The following is a 19,486-nucleotide window of genomic DNA, read 5'->3' as shown; positions in this document are numbered from 1 at the left end:
AAACAGAAGGGTTTTTAGATTAGTTTTGAAACGACTAATATCTTTTTTGTCTCTAATATATTGGGGGAGAGAATTCCAGGTTTGAGGTGCAACTACTGAAAATATATCGAATCGTCTTGTGCCGATCACTTTCAAAGAGGGGACTACCAAAAGACCTTGGCTTGATGAGCGAAGGGAGCGAGAAGAGTTGTATGGAATGAGTATCCTGTTTATGAATTGCGGTTCGTTTGTGGATAAAGTTTTAAATACCAAAAGTAAAATTTTGAAGATGATGCGATGATTGATGGGAAGCCAATGTGAGGCAATCAGAAAGGGAGATACATGGTCATATTTTTTTCCCGTTGTGAATTAATTTAACGGCAAGATTTTGAATAATCTGCAGTCGTTTCTGTTTTGTCTAAGTCCTGACTCATGAGAAGCAAAATCACTCAACTAAAACACAGGATGTGGGGCTCAGTACATGAGGAGGAATGACCTTGGCAAAACTAGTCAGCTATAGAACACAATGTAAGACACAGAGCTCAGAACACAAAGAGAAATTGGCCTTGTGGTTTCTTGGCAAATACAAACTGTTTCAGCAGTCTTCATATAGGACAAAATCAGGAATAGAATAAACTTACAAGAAGTATATGCCCCTTCAATCCCCTCTTACGTCATGAAAATGAATCATAAGCGAACGGTATTAGCTTGGAGGGAGAGATATTCCAGATATGTCTCTTGAGGAGGGGGTTTAGGAGCAGTAATACAAGCAATACAACACATGAGCAATTTAAAAAGGACATAAGCAACAAGGATACAGATAACAATAGAGATTATAACAATAAGAAGGTCTTTTACCCATCCCTGCATCCAACTAAAGTACTGATCCCAAGGATTAGATAAACCAGAGTTATGTTTGAGCTCAGTAGAGAGGTCCTATAATTTCTGAATGGCCATAGTAACCTTACCCGTAGGACCTATATTGTCAAGAATGAAGGAGCAACAGGAGGAAGTGGCAGGAAGAATCTTACAAACACCAACTTTCTCAGCAAGGATCATATCAAGGGCCATGCAGTTTTGGAAAGTCATCTGAGAAGTGGGGCCTAACTGATCAGCAATACCTTGCAAGGCATCCCTAGAGTAGTTCACAAAGTGTTGCTGATTATAATAAATGTAATTAATCCAATCAACATTCTTATGGATAGTGATAAGGGGACTAAGACTCAAACCCAGCCTTAACCTAATCTTGGGCCTTGAATTCGTCGGGGACCCCTATGGCATCCATGTATACATGTGGATCAAAACTACCCTACTGCTCCCCAGGATGCACACAGATCCCCCCCAATATGAGTCAGTAACACAGATTATATATATATCTTTAGTTTTAAGAATATCGCGGAACCAGTGGCACTGCCACATGATATCAATGTATGAACAGTCCATAATGTCACAATAATCAAAGGAGAAGGTAGCTACATGCACACTGCTGGAGTTGTACCAGAAGGTGATATGCTGTCTATCTTTCTGGATTCCAATTGAGAAGCAGCCAATGGGAGGAGGTACGTATGGGTATGGGCAGAAAATTTTGTGGACCCAGGACTCATCATCCCTATAGACACAGTTGGTGATGTTCCAGACAGGGGAAAAAAAAAACTAGCAGTGTTGCTGCCATGAGGAAAATGATAAAGTTGCTGGAATGATGCATCAAAATCATCATGCTGCCCCACTGGTCTGCGCAGGGAAGGCTTGCTTCTGGGGTTTTAGGTCAACCCTCTTCAATCAACTGGCATGTATCCAAATAGGAGACTTCTCCGTGAGTATAGCGGTCCTGGTTGCAGCAATCACAGGAGTGGGAGGTCCAAAGGGAAAGTATGACTGCTTCCTGTCCTTGGAGAGCTTTTGGACGATGACTGTCACCAGGTTGAAAGGTATGGGTTGGAGTCTGTGGAGAGAAAGGAGAAGTGCAAGACGCGTTTCTTTCAACATGCCCTAACATTTCTATGAGCTATCGGATGTATTCTTCCTGTATCAAGAGGAGATCACTACTCAGCTATTGAGGGTTTGTCTACCCATGGGGCGGGTAAAGGTCGTCTCATGAGAATCTCAAAGGGAGAGTAGCCAATGGTGCAGTGAGGCTGCATCCTAATTTCAGCTAGAAGAATAGGGAGGAATTTCTTCCAGTTTTACAAATGTGCCAGCTGTGGCTTTCTTGATTTTGTCCTTGATAGTCCTGTTCATGCGTTCGACAATACCAGAACTCTGTGGGTGATATGGGAGATGAAATTTCTACTCAATGCGGAGTGTAGTAGCTAAGTCTTTGCGTACTCTGGTAGTGAAAGCAGGACCATTGTCTGAGTTAATGTGGGTGGGGCATCCCCACCTAGGGATGATCTCGCGAAGTAAAATGTTCACCACAGTCTGAACTGTTTTATTGGTGGTGGGAAAAACTTCAGGCCATCGGGAGAACATGTCAACAATAACAAGGGCATAATCCTGTCGGGTCCTGGTGGCATGAGGAACATGAGTAAAGTCAATCTAAGTGTGTAAAAGGAGAAGTGGGGTAAGTAAGGTGCTGGTGTGGTGCTTTATGGGGTATGTTGGGATTAGTGCGGAGACAGGTTAGACATCGAGCTATATATGTCTTTATCAGGGAATGAAGATCCAAGAATGAAAAAATCACTGGCAAGAAGTTGAAATGTCAAGCGAGCACTGCGATGACCAATACCATGATATTGGGCATTGACAGAAGGTGGAATGGAGGAGAGGAGGGACGGAATGTCAGGGACAATAGGTGCAATGGAAACTATCAAAATCAGCAGAAGCCCAAATCGGGGACTCTAAGGGGAGAGGCAAAAGTGTGTCAGGGCAAGTGGAAAGGTAAAGGGTGGACGGAAGACGAATGATGGGGAAAAGACATACAAACCTCCCACATCATCTATAGTGAGCTGAATGAGGCGATGGAAAAAAGATATCGACCAAGAAGGCTAACAGGGCATTGAGGAATTAGGAGAAAAGAGTGCTGAAATAGTGGAGCCGGTAGCTGGGTGAGCTACAGACAAGGGTAGCGTACGATAAGATTTAGTCAGAACCCCATTAATTCCCATAGAAAGTTCGGCATTCATGCACGGACCCCAATAGAGTAAGTTCTGATAGGAGCTAGTCTGGCAGCCAAAAGTGCTTTTGCTCTGTCTAATTCAGACTGCAGATCAGAGGAATGTTGCTTTAAGTCGGAAATAGTAATATGTAAACCAGAATCACATTCCTTGAGGTCAGTGACTAGCGTGTCCAGAGGAGCACAGCGAGAATTTACAACTTGCTAATCTTTCTGGCAGACGGTCAGATGGTCAGTGAGAAAAGCATCAACCTGCTCCGCACAAGAGAGAGCCTGTAAAACAGAATGGTGTGTTTTGTTTTTTGTTTTTTTAAAATATGAGCCAGCACAGAGCAAATCGCTTCTGAAAACTGATCAACAGAGATCATAGAGTGGGCAGTCAAAAGACACTGAAAAACGGCCCAATAAGCGACAGAAGTTTCCTCCAAAGCAGAGGGTAGCAGCCGAAGGAGGGACTCAAAAGATGAGTCAGGCATGATGGCAACAGAAGAAAAGAAAAAAGGAAAATCCATGACAGTGTCGCTGGGGTTCTGTTACAAGCTACGGCAGTAGGAAGGGAGGACCTAAACTGAAAACAGCTATCGCGCTCTGCTGGCAATGCATTCCACATTACAGTATTTCCTGCCTCAGTGTTAAGCTTATAGGCAGTAGTGGTTTCAGTGGCAGGCTCCAAAATACTAATACACACTGGCAACATAAGCTTTACAAGTTTCATCCTTCTTAGGAGGGGGAGGATCCTTAGTGCCTTTCTGACCCATAACAAAACACAAAGTGGTAATACACAAGGCTCGCTTACCTTAACCTTATAAGCAAGACACAGTAATATACAATGTAATATAAATTTTATACTCTAAGCGATAGAAAGAAAAAAGCGCATGCACAAAACTTTTACCCCACAGACGACAGAGCAGGCAGGCATTTCAATTAAGAATTTTGTTTTTCCCAAAAGAACATGTGGCCACTCAAAAGTACTGCAGGAGTTCCCCAAACTCTGTAAGACTTTCCAAAAGCCTTAATTATGTAACAGGAGTTGCCAAAACTCCGTGAGAGACTTGCCAAAAGCCTCAATAACAATTAAGGGTTTTGAAGAGGACAGACACCAGTGAGTGTTGAGAACCATACTCACTAGAGCCTCGGCACCAATCCAATCCCGGACGAAGTCCCCAGCTGAAAAGGTTCTGGTCCCAATACAGCCTCGCTCAAACTCTGCTGTCACTGGTACAGATGCATCTGGGGAACACACATGCAGACTGTTTGCATATCCAAAGAGATGTTCATTTATTATGAGTGCTGCATACATATTTATAGCATTTTACATGGGTCAGTTTTTTTTAGTATATGACAATATGATTATAGATGCTACGACCATATTTGGTAACAGGATACATAAAAGCAGCTAGAAGGAGGTAGCAAATATAAGGAGGGGGGGGGGTTATCCTACCCTACCCTAAAACTCCTAGGAGTAACAATAGACAGATGCTGCACAATGCAGGCCCAAATCAACAAGACCACCCAGAAAGCATTTCTAACCATGCGCAATTTAAGAAAAATCAGAAAATTCTTCGACAAAGAGCAATATAGGCTAGTAGTTCAATCCCTAGTACTAAGTCTATTGGACTACTGCAACATACTCTATCTGTCTTGCCCTGCAACAATGATAAAACAACTGCAGACAATCCAAAATACTGCTCTCAGATTAATCTACTCACAGAAAATTTGACCATGTCACCGCGGCCTACCTGGACTCATACTGGTTGCCAATGCAAGCACGAACTCAATTCAAACTATACTGTCTATTATTCAAAGCAATAAATGGCACAGCCCCCAATTACCTAAACAACCGCTTGTACCAAAACGCCACCATTAGGCAAAGAAGAACTAAGACCCCTTTTACCTACCCCCCCCCCTCAAAGGCACCCAGCGCAAGAAGACATTTGACAGTCTGCTGGCGATGCATGCAGCGAAACTGGACCACACCATCTCCAACCTGCTGATAACAACAAACGTCTACAAATATTTTCGCAAAGAAATCAAAACCCACCTATTCAAAAAGTTTATACAGATGGCTTAACCCCAACCGGACCCCCCTCAACGCAACTCCCCCCTCCACCCACTTCACCAGTTCCCTTCTCTTTAGCCTCAAGCATGTCAACTGCTTCCTTAACGATATATATACTGGATCTGCACTATTTCCTATTTGTACAGCATCTTGTAGCTCTTGAAATATACAGCTCCATTATTCTTGTAACTTCTCCTGGAAAGAACCAGAATTCTCTCTGTAATTATCCTGGAAATGTCCAGTTGTCTCTTTTGTAATCCGCCCAGAACTGCAAGGTTGAGGTGGAATAGAAATCAGTAATGTAATGTTTAGTGGGAAATTTCCATAACTATGGCATATAATACTGTCTTATCTAAGTTCTAGCAAATGTTTCTTATCTAAGTCCTGTCTCATGAGAAGCAAAATCAGTCAGCTAAAACACAGGATGTGGGGCTCAGTACATGAGGAGGAATGACCTTGGCAAAACTAGTCAGCTACAGAACACAATGTAAGACACAGAGCTCAGAACACAAAGAGAAATTGGCCTTGTGGTTTCTTGGCAAATACAAACTGTTTCAGCAGTCTTCATATAGGACAAAATCAGGAATAGAATAAACTTACAAGAAGCATATGCCCCTTCAGTTAATATAGTAAAAAAATTAAAAAATATAATCTAAAATATTGAAGGGAATGGACACAGGCTTGACTAACATGAATCTAGGAGGAAAATGGGGAAGGGAGGCACTGTTACGATAAAAACTACAGTTGAAAAAGGGAATGGGAAAGGAGAAGCCCAATAGGCGTGGGTATCTTGCTTTCCTTTAGGGGTAAGCAGGTTAACCTGTGATGAAAGTGTCTTGAAATAAGAATGTTTTTAGTTTAGATTTGAATATCGTTAAAGAGGATTCTTGTTTGAGTTCGTGGGGCATCATGTTCCATAATGTCAGGGCCATGACGGAGAAGATTGATTTACGGGTTGTATCATAGATTTCACGAATGGTGGGGGATTACTAGATGATTTTGAGCGTTAGATCTTAGTAGTCTTAAGAGGCATAAGGAGTAATAAGATTATCAAATGCAGGAGAATTTGTGAGTTTTATTTTAAAAGGTTAGAAGGAGCAATTTGTAGGTGATACGATGAAAAATTGGAAGCCAGTGGGCGTTTCAGAGTAGGAGTTACATGATCAAATTTTTTTTGCTTTATGGATAAGTTTTTAATGGCAGTATTTTGAAGAATTTGTAGAGGCGGGCCAGCCATCATAAGTAAGGTAAGGGGGAGGGAGCAGGGGATCATTGGAGGCAAGGAGGATTGCATGGCAGCAGGAGGGAGTGGGCATCTTTCCCGATGTCGGAGGGAGGTTATTAGTGTCAGATTGTGTGACATGACAGGAGAGAGTGGGCATCTCCTGCTGATCTTTAAATTTTTTTTTTTTTTAATTTGCATGGGGGGGGTTTCTGAGCTGTCAAACCTTACTTTCCTGTCAGTGCCTGAGCCAATCTGCGCTCAGGCACTGATCAGAAAGTAAGGCAACGACAGCTCAGACCTGTCAGCAAATTTTGGCTGCAAATGTGGCACAACGAGAATCGCTTGGAGTAATCGTTTTTAATATTAATGACCTTGTAGTACATTTGCATTGCAGTATCAGTGAGAACTTAGAAAAGATCCCGGTTAGCCATTTTGATAATGTAGGGACGCCATTCTGAAACAGGGCGAGATCGGCACACTGATTTTACCGCCCCTGTGAAGAATTATGAATTATTCCCATTCCTCTCTCTTCTTGCCATACAGCACTTCTAAGTAAAGGAAAATGCTAGCATCTTGTCACATGACTCTTGTCAATGCTAGCATCTTGTCACATGACTCTTGTCACATATTAACCTGACACAAGTTTACTCTTATCCCTTATTCCTTATATGGGCAGCAGTCAGACTCTGCCTAGTGCAGGCTCTGAGCTTAAGACTAATTAAGATAGCTTAAGGAGTATGCATTATAACCTTTGGACTGTCGCATGCTTATTTTATTTGAGCAGTCCTTATTAGGAAAGGACATCAGCTGACAGGCCTTGAGGACATGCAAAGACTCAGGCTCTATCCACGTGTTAATCAGGCCCTTATCTAAGTGCTGAATTGGAGGATGATCACGAGGTAAAAGCATGAGGTAAAGGGAGGGTGATCACAAGGTAAAAGCATGTACCTATCTTTGTATCTACCAATGTAAAACCATGTACCTTTGTACCCACAAATCATGAGATGTGTAAACGAGGGAGTTACTATGATGTCATTAGCTTAGAAGCATAATAAATAGGGACTCGGAGCTAGCCCCTGCTAGCACCTCCTCCCGACTCTAAGACTGCATGTGTGTGTTTCCTTTGTGGGGCATTCCTACATGATAATCTGCCGCTAATATACTTATATGCTAAGCTGGCTAGAACCAGTTTAGCGAGCACATTAAAGGCAGATTTTGTTGGCGGCTTGGCTGTTGCTTTATTGGTCAATTGTTTCTATTGGCAAGTGGCACTCTTCTCCTTTTCCCGGTTTGTCAGGGGGGCATGGGAATGCCCTCTGCTCATTTTTTTTTTTTTTTTTGCATATCTGCAGATTTGCCGCTATGTGTTGTCTTTGGGTCAGGGGGGCTAGCTCCTATCTCGTGTTCACGGAATTGGACCATCTCTTTATGGGTACTTCTGCTTCCCTTAACTGCTTATCGTTGTGGTATACCATGGGAAGAGATAGGTGCCCTGTACCATCTCTTTCTGCCTTGGCGCAATTCTTTGGGTTAGGGGGGCTAGCTCCTATCTCGTGTTCACGGAATTGGACCATCTCTTTATGGGTACTTCTGCTTCCCTTAACTGCTTATCGTTGTGGTATACCATGGGAAGAGATAGGTGCCCTGTACCATCTCTTTCTGCCTTGGCGCAATTCTGGGAGGCTTAGCTGGGAGAGGAAGTCTTAGATCGGGATCTTGCTCTTGGTTTTACCTTGGCGGCCTCCCTGGGTCCTAATGTTACTCTTCAGGAGCTTCAGTATAAACCACTCCGTAATGCGCAGATTAGTAAATGTAGGGGCAAGCAAATGGTCTTTTAGGATACTCTTGTTGGGTCTTATCTCTGAATTGGAACAGCAGGGTTACCGAGAGGCTGAATGCCGCTTCCTTATGGTGGGCACTTTACTGGCTAACAAAGTGATCTTACACCTGTGGATGGCCACAGAGCCACCGGTTTTGTTCCAGTGGACAAATAGTAAGCTAGAAATGGCTACCTGGGAGTTTCTCTGCTGCTTCCAGAAGTGGCCCTCACTGAATGTTTGTTTCTCTAGGGGAAGTGGAGAGAGGGGGTGGTGTGGGACGAAAATTGAAAAATTTGGTTCAACTTGGGGCTGGTGTTGCTGACTTCCTGGTGTTTCCACTTCATTGCCGCTTGGCAATTTGTTGCTTTGTTTTTCTATAGTGCTATGATACCCTTGTGTTTGTATAGTGGTATGCTGCCATTGCTTGTAGCTCGTTTCAAGTTGATTTAAATAAAGTTTTTAAAAAAGGCAGATTTTAGTTTTGAGAATCTGCCCCTGAGTATTTGACACCTTCATGAACTTCTGTTGTATGCAAATCTCTCGTATAGTTGTTAGGGATATCTTGAATACCTGGCTAATTGCATACCTCTGTCGGGACAGAACTGCAATTATGGGGGGGGGGGGAAGGAGACGGAACATGGTGAAAAGAAACTGGTATGGAACCTTCAGCAAAAAGTTATGACCATGTTTTTAGGTTTCACCTATGTGCAACAGGAGTCATGTTGCTGTATTCTGTGTATTAACTTCTGACGGTCACCTTTCTTCCGTTGCAGTGGAAGGAGTTTATGCAGCTGGGATTAGATATTCCAGATTCACATTTGGATGAAATAATCGCCTCCCAGAAAGCCAACCAATGCTGTACATTGATCTATACTTCAGGGACCACAGCAAGCCCCAAAGGAGTGATGATCAGCCATGACAATGTGAGTATACGTGTGTCGTGACTCCAGTTCCTTTCCAAAATGTCTTTAGAGGAGCAGCTCTAAGGAAAATGTATCCACTTAATGATAAGGAATTTAATTACACAGCCTTTTCTCTTTTTTTTTTTTTTTTCCTCAAACTTTTCTCAAAGTTACAAATAAGGGACAGTATAGGACTGAGGGTGGGGGGCTTAGTTTTCAATAAAGAGCAAAGGGTTCTGAAATCTTAGCTGCCCTCTTCAATGAGAGGGGGCAAGACATACGGGCCATGTTACCTGAGGACCCTGGTCCGCAACCTGTGTTGCGCCAGACACAGAGCACAGGGAGGTGTCATGAACCGGCAGCATATTTTGTCCCTCTGCCTCAGTAGAAGAGTGCTCCTGCTGCTATCAATATAATCCTAAGGCTCTTTATACTAATCTAATATTCCTAGTACCTTAACAAGTTTAATTAAACAGCTCAATAACACTAAGATGCAGACAGTCCAGCAGTGAGAGGGGTGCTATCCAGTATCACATGTAGTTGGCAAGAAGTTGGTGCTCGATGCAAAGAACTTCTTGCTCTCAGAAAATGAGTCCATTCTCTTGTGGCTGGAGTAGCGGAAGAGATGAAACAGAGGTACATAGAGTAAACCTTTAGGGACATTGTAGAGATGTCCCACATCCGGTCTGGCAGCACCTGTGAGGTTTTGGAGGAAGGAGGTCTCCTAAAAGGAAAGCATCTCCCTGGTGCGGTAGGAAATAATCCTATAGCCAGAACTTGCCCACAAGAGGATGTAATATCCTTTTAACCCAAGGATGTTTCCAGGGGCTTCTGCCCAAGAGGGAAGGGTTAGGACAACTGTTGGTGATTTGATTAGGTGGCATGTAGATAGCTGAGTGGATGGTGGACGTGAGGTGCAAAGGTGGCAGACTTCACATGTCACCTAAGTAGGATTTTAGGTGGTGCTGGGGAGAAGCTAACTGTCTTTATATACACGTAGGTACCAATGAAATAAGAACATATAGGAAGGAGGTTCTGGATGATAAATTTTAGGTAGAAAGCTGAAATCCAGAACTTTCAGGTTAGCATTTCCCCGTTTGAGCTCTGCCTGCCTCTTGGGTCCTGCATACAGAAGTCTCAATGTGTGGTTGAGATGATGATGCAGGGATGAGGGATTTAGATTTGTTACTGAGTAACATTCTGGGGAAAGGGGGAGCCTATTCCAAAAGGACAGACTCCACCTTAACTGGGATGGAACTAGGCTGCTGGTGCTAACATTTAAAAAGGAGATAGTTTAAAAGCTTCTCAAAGATGGGTGGGGAAGGGGAGCTAAAGGTTGCTCAGGAGTGGATGGTTCAATGTGGCGTATCCTTGAAGGATATTATTGAAATGGGACATTTAGGGAATCCTACTAGAAAAGCTTCAATAATGGTGAAAGAAAGCCAGGAGTGTTTAAGAGGGAAGCAGAATTAAGGATGCAAATTATCCCTGTCAAATTCTGAGCAGCCTGTACATGCAAAGAAAAAAAACACAATTTGAAGTATCTGTATATAAATACTAGAAGCCTAAAAAATAAAATGGGAGTTAAAGTAAATAGCATTAAATGAAGAGGTAGATATAGCAGGCATCTCAGAGACCTGGTGGAAGGAGGACAATCAATGGGACATTGTTACTGGGGTACAAATGATATTGCAATGATAGAGTAGATCAAATGGGGGGGGGGGGGTTGCACTGTATGTTAGAGGGAATTGAATCAGACAAAATAAACATTCTGCATGACAGTGTGGAATCCGTATGGATAGAAATTCAATGTGTGAAGAGAAGGAATAAATGGGTATAGTTGTCCTACTGTCCCCAGGACAGAACGAGCAGACAGATGAAAAAATGATCGGCAGCAGAGGTTAAGAATTTAAATCAGACATGGATGTTGTTTAACAATACCATCATGGAACTCCCAGACCAGATGTATTCCGTGTATTAACAAAGGTGGAAAGAGCATACAAAAGCTAGCGTGGAGTGAAAGCCTATTGGAGCCAAAAGAATATCCTTCAAAGAATGGAAAAAGAATCCAAATGAAGAAAATAAGAAGCAACATAGGCACTAGCAAGTTAGATGCAAAACATTGATGAAGAAAGCTAAGAAACAATATGAAGAGAAATTTACCAAAGAGGCAAAAACTCATAGTAACAACTTTTTCAGGCATATCACAAGCAGAAAGCCTATGAGGAAATCCATGAGACTGTTGGGTTATCAAGGAACAAAAGGGGTGCTTAAGGAGGATAAGGCCATAGTGGAGAGACTGAATGAATTTTTTCTTTGATCTTTACAGAAGATGTAAGGGGATTTACCTAAACAGGAAATGTTTTTTTCAAGGGTGACTATGTGGAGGAACTGAAAAGTCTTGCTGAACCTGGAAGACATACCGAGCCAAATCAACAAATTAGTGATAGTCACCTGGACCAGATGGTATACAGCCCAGAGTACTGAAGGAACTCAAACATGAAATTGTTGATCTGCTGCTAGTAACATAGTAGATGACAGCAGATAAAGACCCAAATTGTCCATCCAGCCTGCCCAACCAGATTCAGTTTACTTTTTTTTACTTCTTAACTATTTCTGGGCAAGAATCTAGAGCTCTGTCCAGTACTGTGCTTAGGTTCCATCTACTGAAGTCTCTGTCAAAACTCACTCCAGCCCATCTAAACCAACCCGGCCATCGAAGCCCGCCCCAGCCCATCCTCAACCAAACAGCCATATATGAACACAGACCATGCAAGTCTGTCCAGTTCTGGCCTTAGTTCTTCAATATTTACTATTATTTTCTGATTCTAGATCCTCTTGTGTTCATCCCACGCTTTTTTGAACTCTGTCACTATTTTCCTCTCTACCACCTCTCTCGGGAGTGCGTTCCAGGCATCCATCACCCTCTCTGTAAAGAAGAATTACATTGCTCTTGAGTCTCCCACCCCTCAGCCTCAAATTATGTCCATTTTCCTTTCTCTGGAAAAGATTTTGTTCTACGTTAATTCCTTTCAAGTACCTGAACGTCTGAATCGTATCTCTCCTGCCCCTCCTTTCCTCTAAGGCAGTGTTCTTCAACCTTTTTACACCTATGGACCTGCGGAAATAAAATAATTATTTCGTGGACCGGCAAACTAATAAGACTGAAATTTTAAAAAAACCCATTGCCGCCCTGTCCTCGTGAGCTCGGTCCCGTTAACCATTTGATCCCATCCGCACAAGCCTCAAATAGTTATGATTTTATACTGAACATATTTTATTAAAGTATAAAAAGAAACAATATTCTGTACAATTGTCATTTTATAAATATAAATAATACAAGGCAAGGATCAACAAAACCCCCGTCTCCCCTCCCCTTCACATATATCCCCTCTACTATCACGAAAACTGAATAAGCCAAATTATTACAGAATGCTACACAAATATCATGCTAACAGAATACCACAGTCACACATGACAGGAATGGTGTTAGGGGGAGTGCAACTAGGGCAACTGCCTCCTGGTCAGAGAAAGCCCTAAGCCAGCTGGAAGCTAAAGACGCACTGCCTGAGCTTTGCACTCCCCAGTTATGTCTAACATCAGCTCTAGCAGGATACATATTTTAAATCTGATATATTCTAATCACAAGATAGAAATAAAATTATTTTTTTCTACCTTTTGTCGTCTCTGGTTTCTGCTTTCATCGTCTTTTCACTCTCTTCCATCCAGCGTCTGCCCTCTACCCCTACCCCTACCCCTCCCATATGGTATCTGCGTTCTTTCTATGCCCCTCTCTCCTACACCAGATCTAGCATCTTTGTCCTTCTTTCCTTATTTTTCATCTGAGCCCCCCTTCCCAGCATCAATCTCTCTCTACCTTGTCATTCCTCTGTCTCTCCCCTTTCCCTCATCTGATCTCTCCATTCCATCCTGTCTCCTTCCCCTCCTCTAATCTCCTTGCCAGCTGTTTCCTTCCAATGTTCCAGCAGTACCTTCTCCCTTTCTTCCTCTCCTTATCCAACAGTAACTCTCTTCCCTTTCCCTTCCCCTTCTCCCTTGTCAGCAGTAGCCCCTTCCCCTCCTTTGTCCAGGAGTACCTCTTCTCCCTTTCTTCCTCCCCTTATCCAACAATAATTCTCATCCCTTCCCTTTCCCTTCTCCCCTGCCAGCAGTAGCCCCTTCTCCTCCCTTGTCCAGGAGTACCCCTTCTCCCTTTCCTCCTCCCCTTATCCAACAGTAATTCTCATCCCATCCCTTTCCCTTCTCCCCTGTCAGAAGTAGCTCTTCCCCTCCCTTGTCCAGAAGTACCCCTTCTCCCTTTCCTCCTCCCCTTATCCAACAGTAATTCTCATCCCTTCCCTTTCCCTTCTCCCCTGTCAGCAGTAGCCCCTTCTCCTCCCTTGTCCAGGAGTACCCCTTCTCCCTTTCCTCCTCCCCTTATCCAACAGTAATTCTCATCCCATCCCTTTCCCTTCTCCCCTGTCAGAAGTAGCTCTTCCCCTCCCTTGTCCAGGAGTACCCCTTCTCCCTTTCCTCCTCCCCTTATCCAACAGTAATTCTCATCCCTTCCCTTCTCCCCTGTCAGCAGTAGCCCCTTCTCCTCCCTTGTCCAGAAGTACCACTTCTGCCTTTCCTCCTCCCCTTATCCAACAGTAATTCTCGTCCCTTCCCTTTCCTTTCTCCCCTGTCAGAAGTAGCCCCTTCCCTTCCCTTGTCCAGGAGTACCACTTCTCCCTTTCCTCCTCCCCTTATCCAACAGTAATTCTCGTCCCTTCCCTTTCCTTTCTCCCCTGTCAGAAGTAGCCCCTTCCCCTCCCTTGTCCAGGAGTACCCCTTCTCCCTTTCCTCCTCCCCTTATCCAACAGTAATTCTCATCCCATCCCTTTCCCTTCTCCCCTGTCAGAAGTAGCTCTTCCCCTCCCTTGTCCAGAAGTACCCCTTCTCCCTTTCCTCCTCCCCTTATCCAACAGTAATTCTCATCCCTTCCCTTTCCCTTCTCCCCTGTCAGCAGTAGCCCCTTCTCCTCCCTTGTCCAGGAGTACCCCTTCTCCCTTTCCTCCTCCCCTTATCCAACAGTAATTCTCATCCCATCCCTTTCCCTTCTCCCCTGTCAGAAGTAGCTGTTCCCCTCCCTTGTCCAGGAGTACCCCTTCTCCCTTTCCTCCTCCCCTTATCCAACAGTAATTCTCATCCCTTCCCTTCTCCCCTGTCAGCAGTAGCCCCTTCTCCTCCCTTGTCCAGAAGTACCACTTCTGCCTTTCCTTCTCCCCTTATCCAACAGTAATTCTCGTCCCTTCCCTTTCCTTTCTCCCCTGTCAGAAGTAGCCCCTTCCCTTCCCTTGTCCAGGAGTACCACTTCTCCCTTTCCTCCTCCCCTTATCCAATAGTAATTCTCGTCCCTTCCCTTTCCTTTCTCCCCTGTCAGAAGTAGCCCCTTCCCCTCCCTTGTCCAGTGTCACCTACCGGGGTCTTGGTATGGCTAAGAAGACCCCAGATAGGGGGGTAGTACACTCTTGACGTGGCTCCCAAAGGGGGAGACCTCACTGGTGTCTCACTATCCGGGCTTTGCCCCAAAAATAAAGCACCGTGAGTCAAGTTGAACCAAACATAATGTGTAAAGTTTAATTAGTCACTTAACACACCAACTAGCAATCACATAAGCAGTTATTACAGTTCAAGTTTCTTGGCTTCTCCAAAACAGGGCAAAGAAAGAAAAACAAAAAGAAAAAAAGAAATTTTGAAATCCTTTTAACTTTCACCCGATCCGGTGAAAGCACAGCAAGCTTTCTGTCAAGTATAATTCCAGTCCAGGTTTTAGTGCTTTCTCTACTTTGCCCCACAGTCTCTTAAACAAAAACCCAGCACCAGTAGTCTCTCTTAAGAAATTCTCAAGCCGTGAGCTTGAGTCCTGGGCTTACCCATCAACACAGTCCAGTTTCTTCACCAGGTATTTGCATTTGTGGTTATAAAGTAAACTTTAAGCAGGAACCAAAACAAAACTCAAGCCTTACTGCAGGCTCCTCCCGTGTCAGCCCTGATTAGCTCACAGTCTTGTAGTTCCCCTTGAGCTTCTGCACAGCTGCAGGGTAGTAAAACAATCAAGCTGGTGCAGCCCTGCTCTAAGCTTGTTTGTACCTCACAAAAAATCAACATTTAGTTCTTCTAAACTCTTCTTCACTATTATTTCTGGGTAGCTTCGTACCTGCAGTGTTTAATGGCCAGTTGTCAAGCCCACATCCATGGCTTCTCCCATAACGGACTCCGGCATACACCCTTCATCCAGGTCCATGCTTTTAGGGTAATCCAGCTGCTCTGCTGGTTCCAGAGGTATTGAAGCCTCACACTCCATTGGCTCCGGAGTGAGGTCTGGCCTTTTCCTGGCCCGGAGAACTCTCTCTGCCAGACTCTCTTGGGCCGCCTCCTCTAATGCTCAGGAGAGCTGCTTAAAAGGCCTAGGGCCACGCCCTACACTGGGTGTCTGTGGGCCTAGCTTGTGTGTTCTTGGGCTCCCCCTCAGGCTACAGGGCAGAATATCACTGGGAGCTTGATTAAACCTCCTAGTGTGGCTGGAGGTTTTCCTGGTCCGTGGAGTTATCCTATATTCTGGGCACTGCTCTAGGTTAGAAGGCTCAGGATAGGCAGCTGGGCTCTCAGGATCTTCTTGCTGATCCTTTTCAGAGAGAGCCTGGTCTCGAGTGAGAGCTTGAGACCGAGGTTTTGCTCTGACATGACCGTCTCGGGGAGCGGAAATGTCACACCAGGAGTACCACTTCTCCCTTTCCTCCTCACCTTATCCAACAGTAATTCTCGTCCTTTCCCTTTCCTTTCTCCCCTGCCAGCAGTAGCCCCTTCTCCTCCCTTGCCCAGGAGTACCCCTTCTCCCTTTCCCAGTGGCGTACCTAGGGTATGTGGCACCCGGGGCCCATCATTTTTTGACACCCCCCCCCATGTAAAAAAAATTTTTTTTTTTTTTTTTTTTTTTGCAATAACCATGAAATGGAATAAATGGTCAGAATAGAAACAGGCAGTGAAAATTTTCTTTTATTGAACCTCATATATGTAACCATTATTCCAAACATAACATAACATAAATTATGTCTAAATTGTCATGACATTAGAAGTACATATGGAGTAGTTGCAGGTGATGCTTGGGACAGTTCTGATTGTGTTAGTTCGGTTTTATGTGTTTTTTGAATAGAAGGGTTTTTATTTCTTTTTGAAGGTTTTGCAGTCTGTGGTTGATATCAATTGGTTGTAGAGTTGGGGGTCGAGTGTTGCAGCTCGAATGGCTAGGAGGTTGTCGAACAGTTTTTTTCTTTTGACGTTTTTGGTTGGAGGGTGTGTGAATGGTGCACAAGTTCTCCTATGTCTGTTTGAAGTGGATTGAATTATTTAGCTGAAGAAATTAGTTACCCCCCATTCCACACACATTAATTCTCTTCCATTTTTGTTCCCATTATAAAAAACACTGATAAGTTCCCAGAAAAAAAATACATTAAAATAAGAAGTGAAAACAAAGGCCTCTACAGATGAGAACATAACATAAGAATAGCCTAACTGGGTCAGACCAATGGTCCATCATGCCCAGTAGCCCATTCTCATGGTAGCCAATCCAGGACACTAATACCTGGTCAAAACCCAAAGAGTAGCAACATTCCATGCTACCGATCCAGGGCAAGCAGACACTTCCCCCATGTCTTAATAACAGATTATGGACTTTTCCTCCAGGAATTTGTCCAAATCTTTCTTAAAACCAGCTACACTATCTGCTTTTACCATAACTTCTGGCCACTTCATTTTTAAGTTTAGATCTTTCCTTTCAAACAGAGACCTTGCTAGATGTCAAATACAGCACAAGGTAACTTCACATGGACTTAGCTGTGCAGGAAATGTGAATCTCCTCATACACCCACCATATAGTGCAAAAATGTGCAAAGGTCTGTTTTTTTCTTTCGATCACTACATAGCCTAATGCCACACAAGCAGCGCTGTTACAAACATATTCTGTAGGTCAATGCTAAGGATAACAAAGTTTCCTTCCTTGGACCAGAAGGAGATAAACCACTGGAAGAGATCCCAAAACAACACCCAAAGACCCACTCAGTGTGTGAATCAGTTGAGTGGAGTGGACTAACTGGGGGGTGGAAATGGGCCCGGAGTTTGCTCAGCAGAATTTCCCAGACCACCTCTTCCTCTCAACACATTGACACGCTGCCACCATCACCACTAGGAACACCTCACTGGGTAGGCCAGCTATGCTATAAACTTTATAAAACACATTATTATATTTTCTTATAAAGCACATATTTTAACTGACCTCTCTGACATCCTCAGCCTTTCCATTCACAAAAATAGAAGGAAGAAAAGTTCCCATTTCCTGCTGTCTCATGTCCCCGGCCTATACAATATTTTTTTTCTGCAGACCCTTCAAAAGTCTGACCAAATCCTCGTTTCACTTGCATTATAAAGTACTGAGGATGCCATCTCTCCCCAATCCCAGGTCCTAAAGTCTAAGACAGTAGCGCAAACTAATGCTGCCAGATACAGGAAAAAAAAATTTTGATTCGATTCAGCCCTATTGAATTGGTTTTTCAATTCGATTTTCCTGCCCAGTTGGGTGATTTTTTTCAAAACTCCTGGTGGGTTTTATAGCTTTTTCACCCCCTTTGGCTTCTCCTAACCACACTGGCGCTGTGGTGTAAATAAAATAAAGAAACAAAAAGGACTTTTCCTCTTTCTGTTAAATCCTAGCTCACGTTTGCAGTCCAACACCAGCTCTGGCAGGATACACATTTCAAATCTGACATGTTATAATCACAAAACAGAAAATAAAATTAATTTTTCTACCTTTTGTTGTCTGGTTATATTTCAAATCTTGTTGGTCCAAGGCTCTGGTTTTCTTCTGATAACTTGCTTGCCAGGGTCTCCTTCTTTCTGCATGCTAACCATCCATCTGCCAACTCTGTCCTCCCTTTCCATTTCCCTTCCCTTCCCAGGAAGTCTGGTATCTTTCCTTTTTTTCATCTCCCTCCACAGATCCACCTTTTCTTAAATACCCTTTCATCCGGCATCTCTCCCTCCTTCCCCACCATCCCAGAGTCCACCATCTCTCCGTTTCTTTTCCTAATTACCCTCCTATCCAGTATCTCTATCCCTCCTCCACACCATCCCTTGTGTCCAATTTCTCTCCCTTTCTGTTCCTTCCCTCCCTAAATCCCATGGTCCATCATCTCTCTCCCTCTCCTCTATTTTCAGACCCATTATTTCTTCCCCCCCCCAAAGTTTGGCATATGCATGTCTCTTTGAACACCCCCTTCCCTCCGTGTACTTCTAAATCATGGTCTCCCCCCAAAGGCCTGTCCCCCCTTAAAGGTCTGCCTGTCCCACCTTGAAGGCCTGCACCCCCCTTGAAGGCCTGTCCCTTCCCCTTGTAGGCCTGTCCCCCCCTTGAAGGCCTGCCTGCCTGTCCCCCCCTTGAAAGTCTGCACCCCCCGAAGGCCTGCACCCCCCCGAAGGCCTGTCCCCCACTTGAAGGCCTGTCCCACCCCCTTGTAGCTTCTCCCCCCCTTGTAGGCCTGTCCCCCCTTGAAGGCCTGCCTGCCTTTCCCCCCTTGAAGGCCTGTCCCCCCTTGAAGGCCTGCACCCCCTTGAAGGCCTGCACCACCCCCCTCGAAGGCCTGCACTCCCTTGAAGGTCTGCACCCCCCCCGAAGGCCTGTCCCCCACTTGAAGGCTTGTACCACCCCCTTGTAGCTTCTCCCCCCCTTGTAGGCCTGTCCCCCCCTTGAAGGCCTGCCTGCCTGCCTTTCCCCCCCTTGAAGGCCTGCACCCCCTTGAAGGACTGCACCCCCCCCCCCCCGAAGGCCTGCAATCCCTTGAAGGTCTGCACCCCCCCGAAGGCCTGTCCCCCCTTGAAGGCCTGTCCCACCCCCTTGTAGGCCTGTCCCCCCCTTGTAGGCCTGTCCCCCCTTTAAGGCCTGCCTGCCTTTCCCCCCCTTGAAGGCCTGTCTCCCCCTTGAAGGCCTGCACCCCCCTTGAAGGCCTGCACCCCCCCTTGAAGGCCTGTCCCCCTCCTTGTAGGCCTGTCCCCCCCCTTGAAGGCCTGCCTGCCTTTCCCCCCTTGAAGGCCTGTTCCCCCCCCTTGAAGGCCTGCACCCCCCCAAAGGCCTACACCCCCCCCGAAGGCCTGCACCCCCCTGAAGGCCTGCCTGCCCCCCTTGAAGGCCTGCACCCCTTGAAGGTCTGCACCCCCCCCCCGAAGGCCTGTCCCCCCTTGAAGGCCTGCCTGCCTGTCACCCCCCTCCCCCTTGAAAGCCTGCTTGCCTGCCCGCCCGCCCCACCCTGAAGGCCTGATGCCCCGACCCACCCCGAAGGACCGCTCGCCCCCCTG

General features: G+C 45.0%; 1 protein-coding gene across 7 annotated transcripts in view; it reads left to right on the top strand.

Moving 5' to 3' along the window:
* LOC117356989 (long-chain-fatty-acid--CoA ligase ACSBG2-like) overlaps positions 1-19,486 on the top strand; it is a 151,547-nt gene that overhangs the window by 104,781 nt on the left and 27,280 nt on the right. For all 7 annotated transcript variants that reach the window (XM_033937060.1, XM_033937051.1, XM_033937088.1 and 4 more), the window contains one exon: positions 8,969-9,118. In XM_033937060.1, coding sequence (XP_033792951.1) covers positions 8,969-9,118 — 150 coding nt within the window. The remainder of the gene's footprint in view (positions 1-8,968; positions 9,119-19,486) is intronic.

Source organism: Geotrypetes seraphini, chromosome 1, assembly GCF_902459505.1.
Source record: "Geotrypetes seraphini chromosome 1, aGeoSer1.1, whole genome shotgun sequence".
NCBI classification, from domain to species: Eukaryota; Metazoa; Chordata; class Amphibia; order Gymnophiona; family Dermophiidae; genus Geotrypetes; species Geotrypetes seraphini.
Note: the sequence above shows the minus strand (reverse complement) of the source record. Positions and strands in the feature narration are given on the sequence as shown.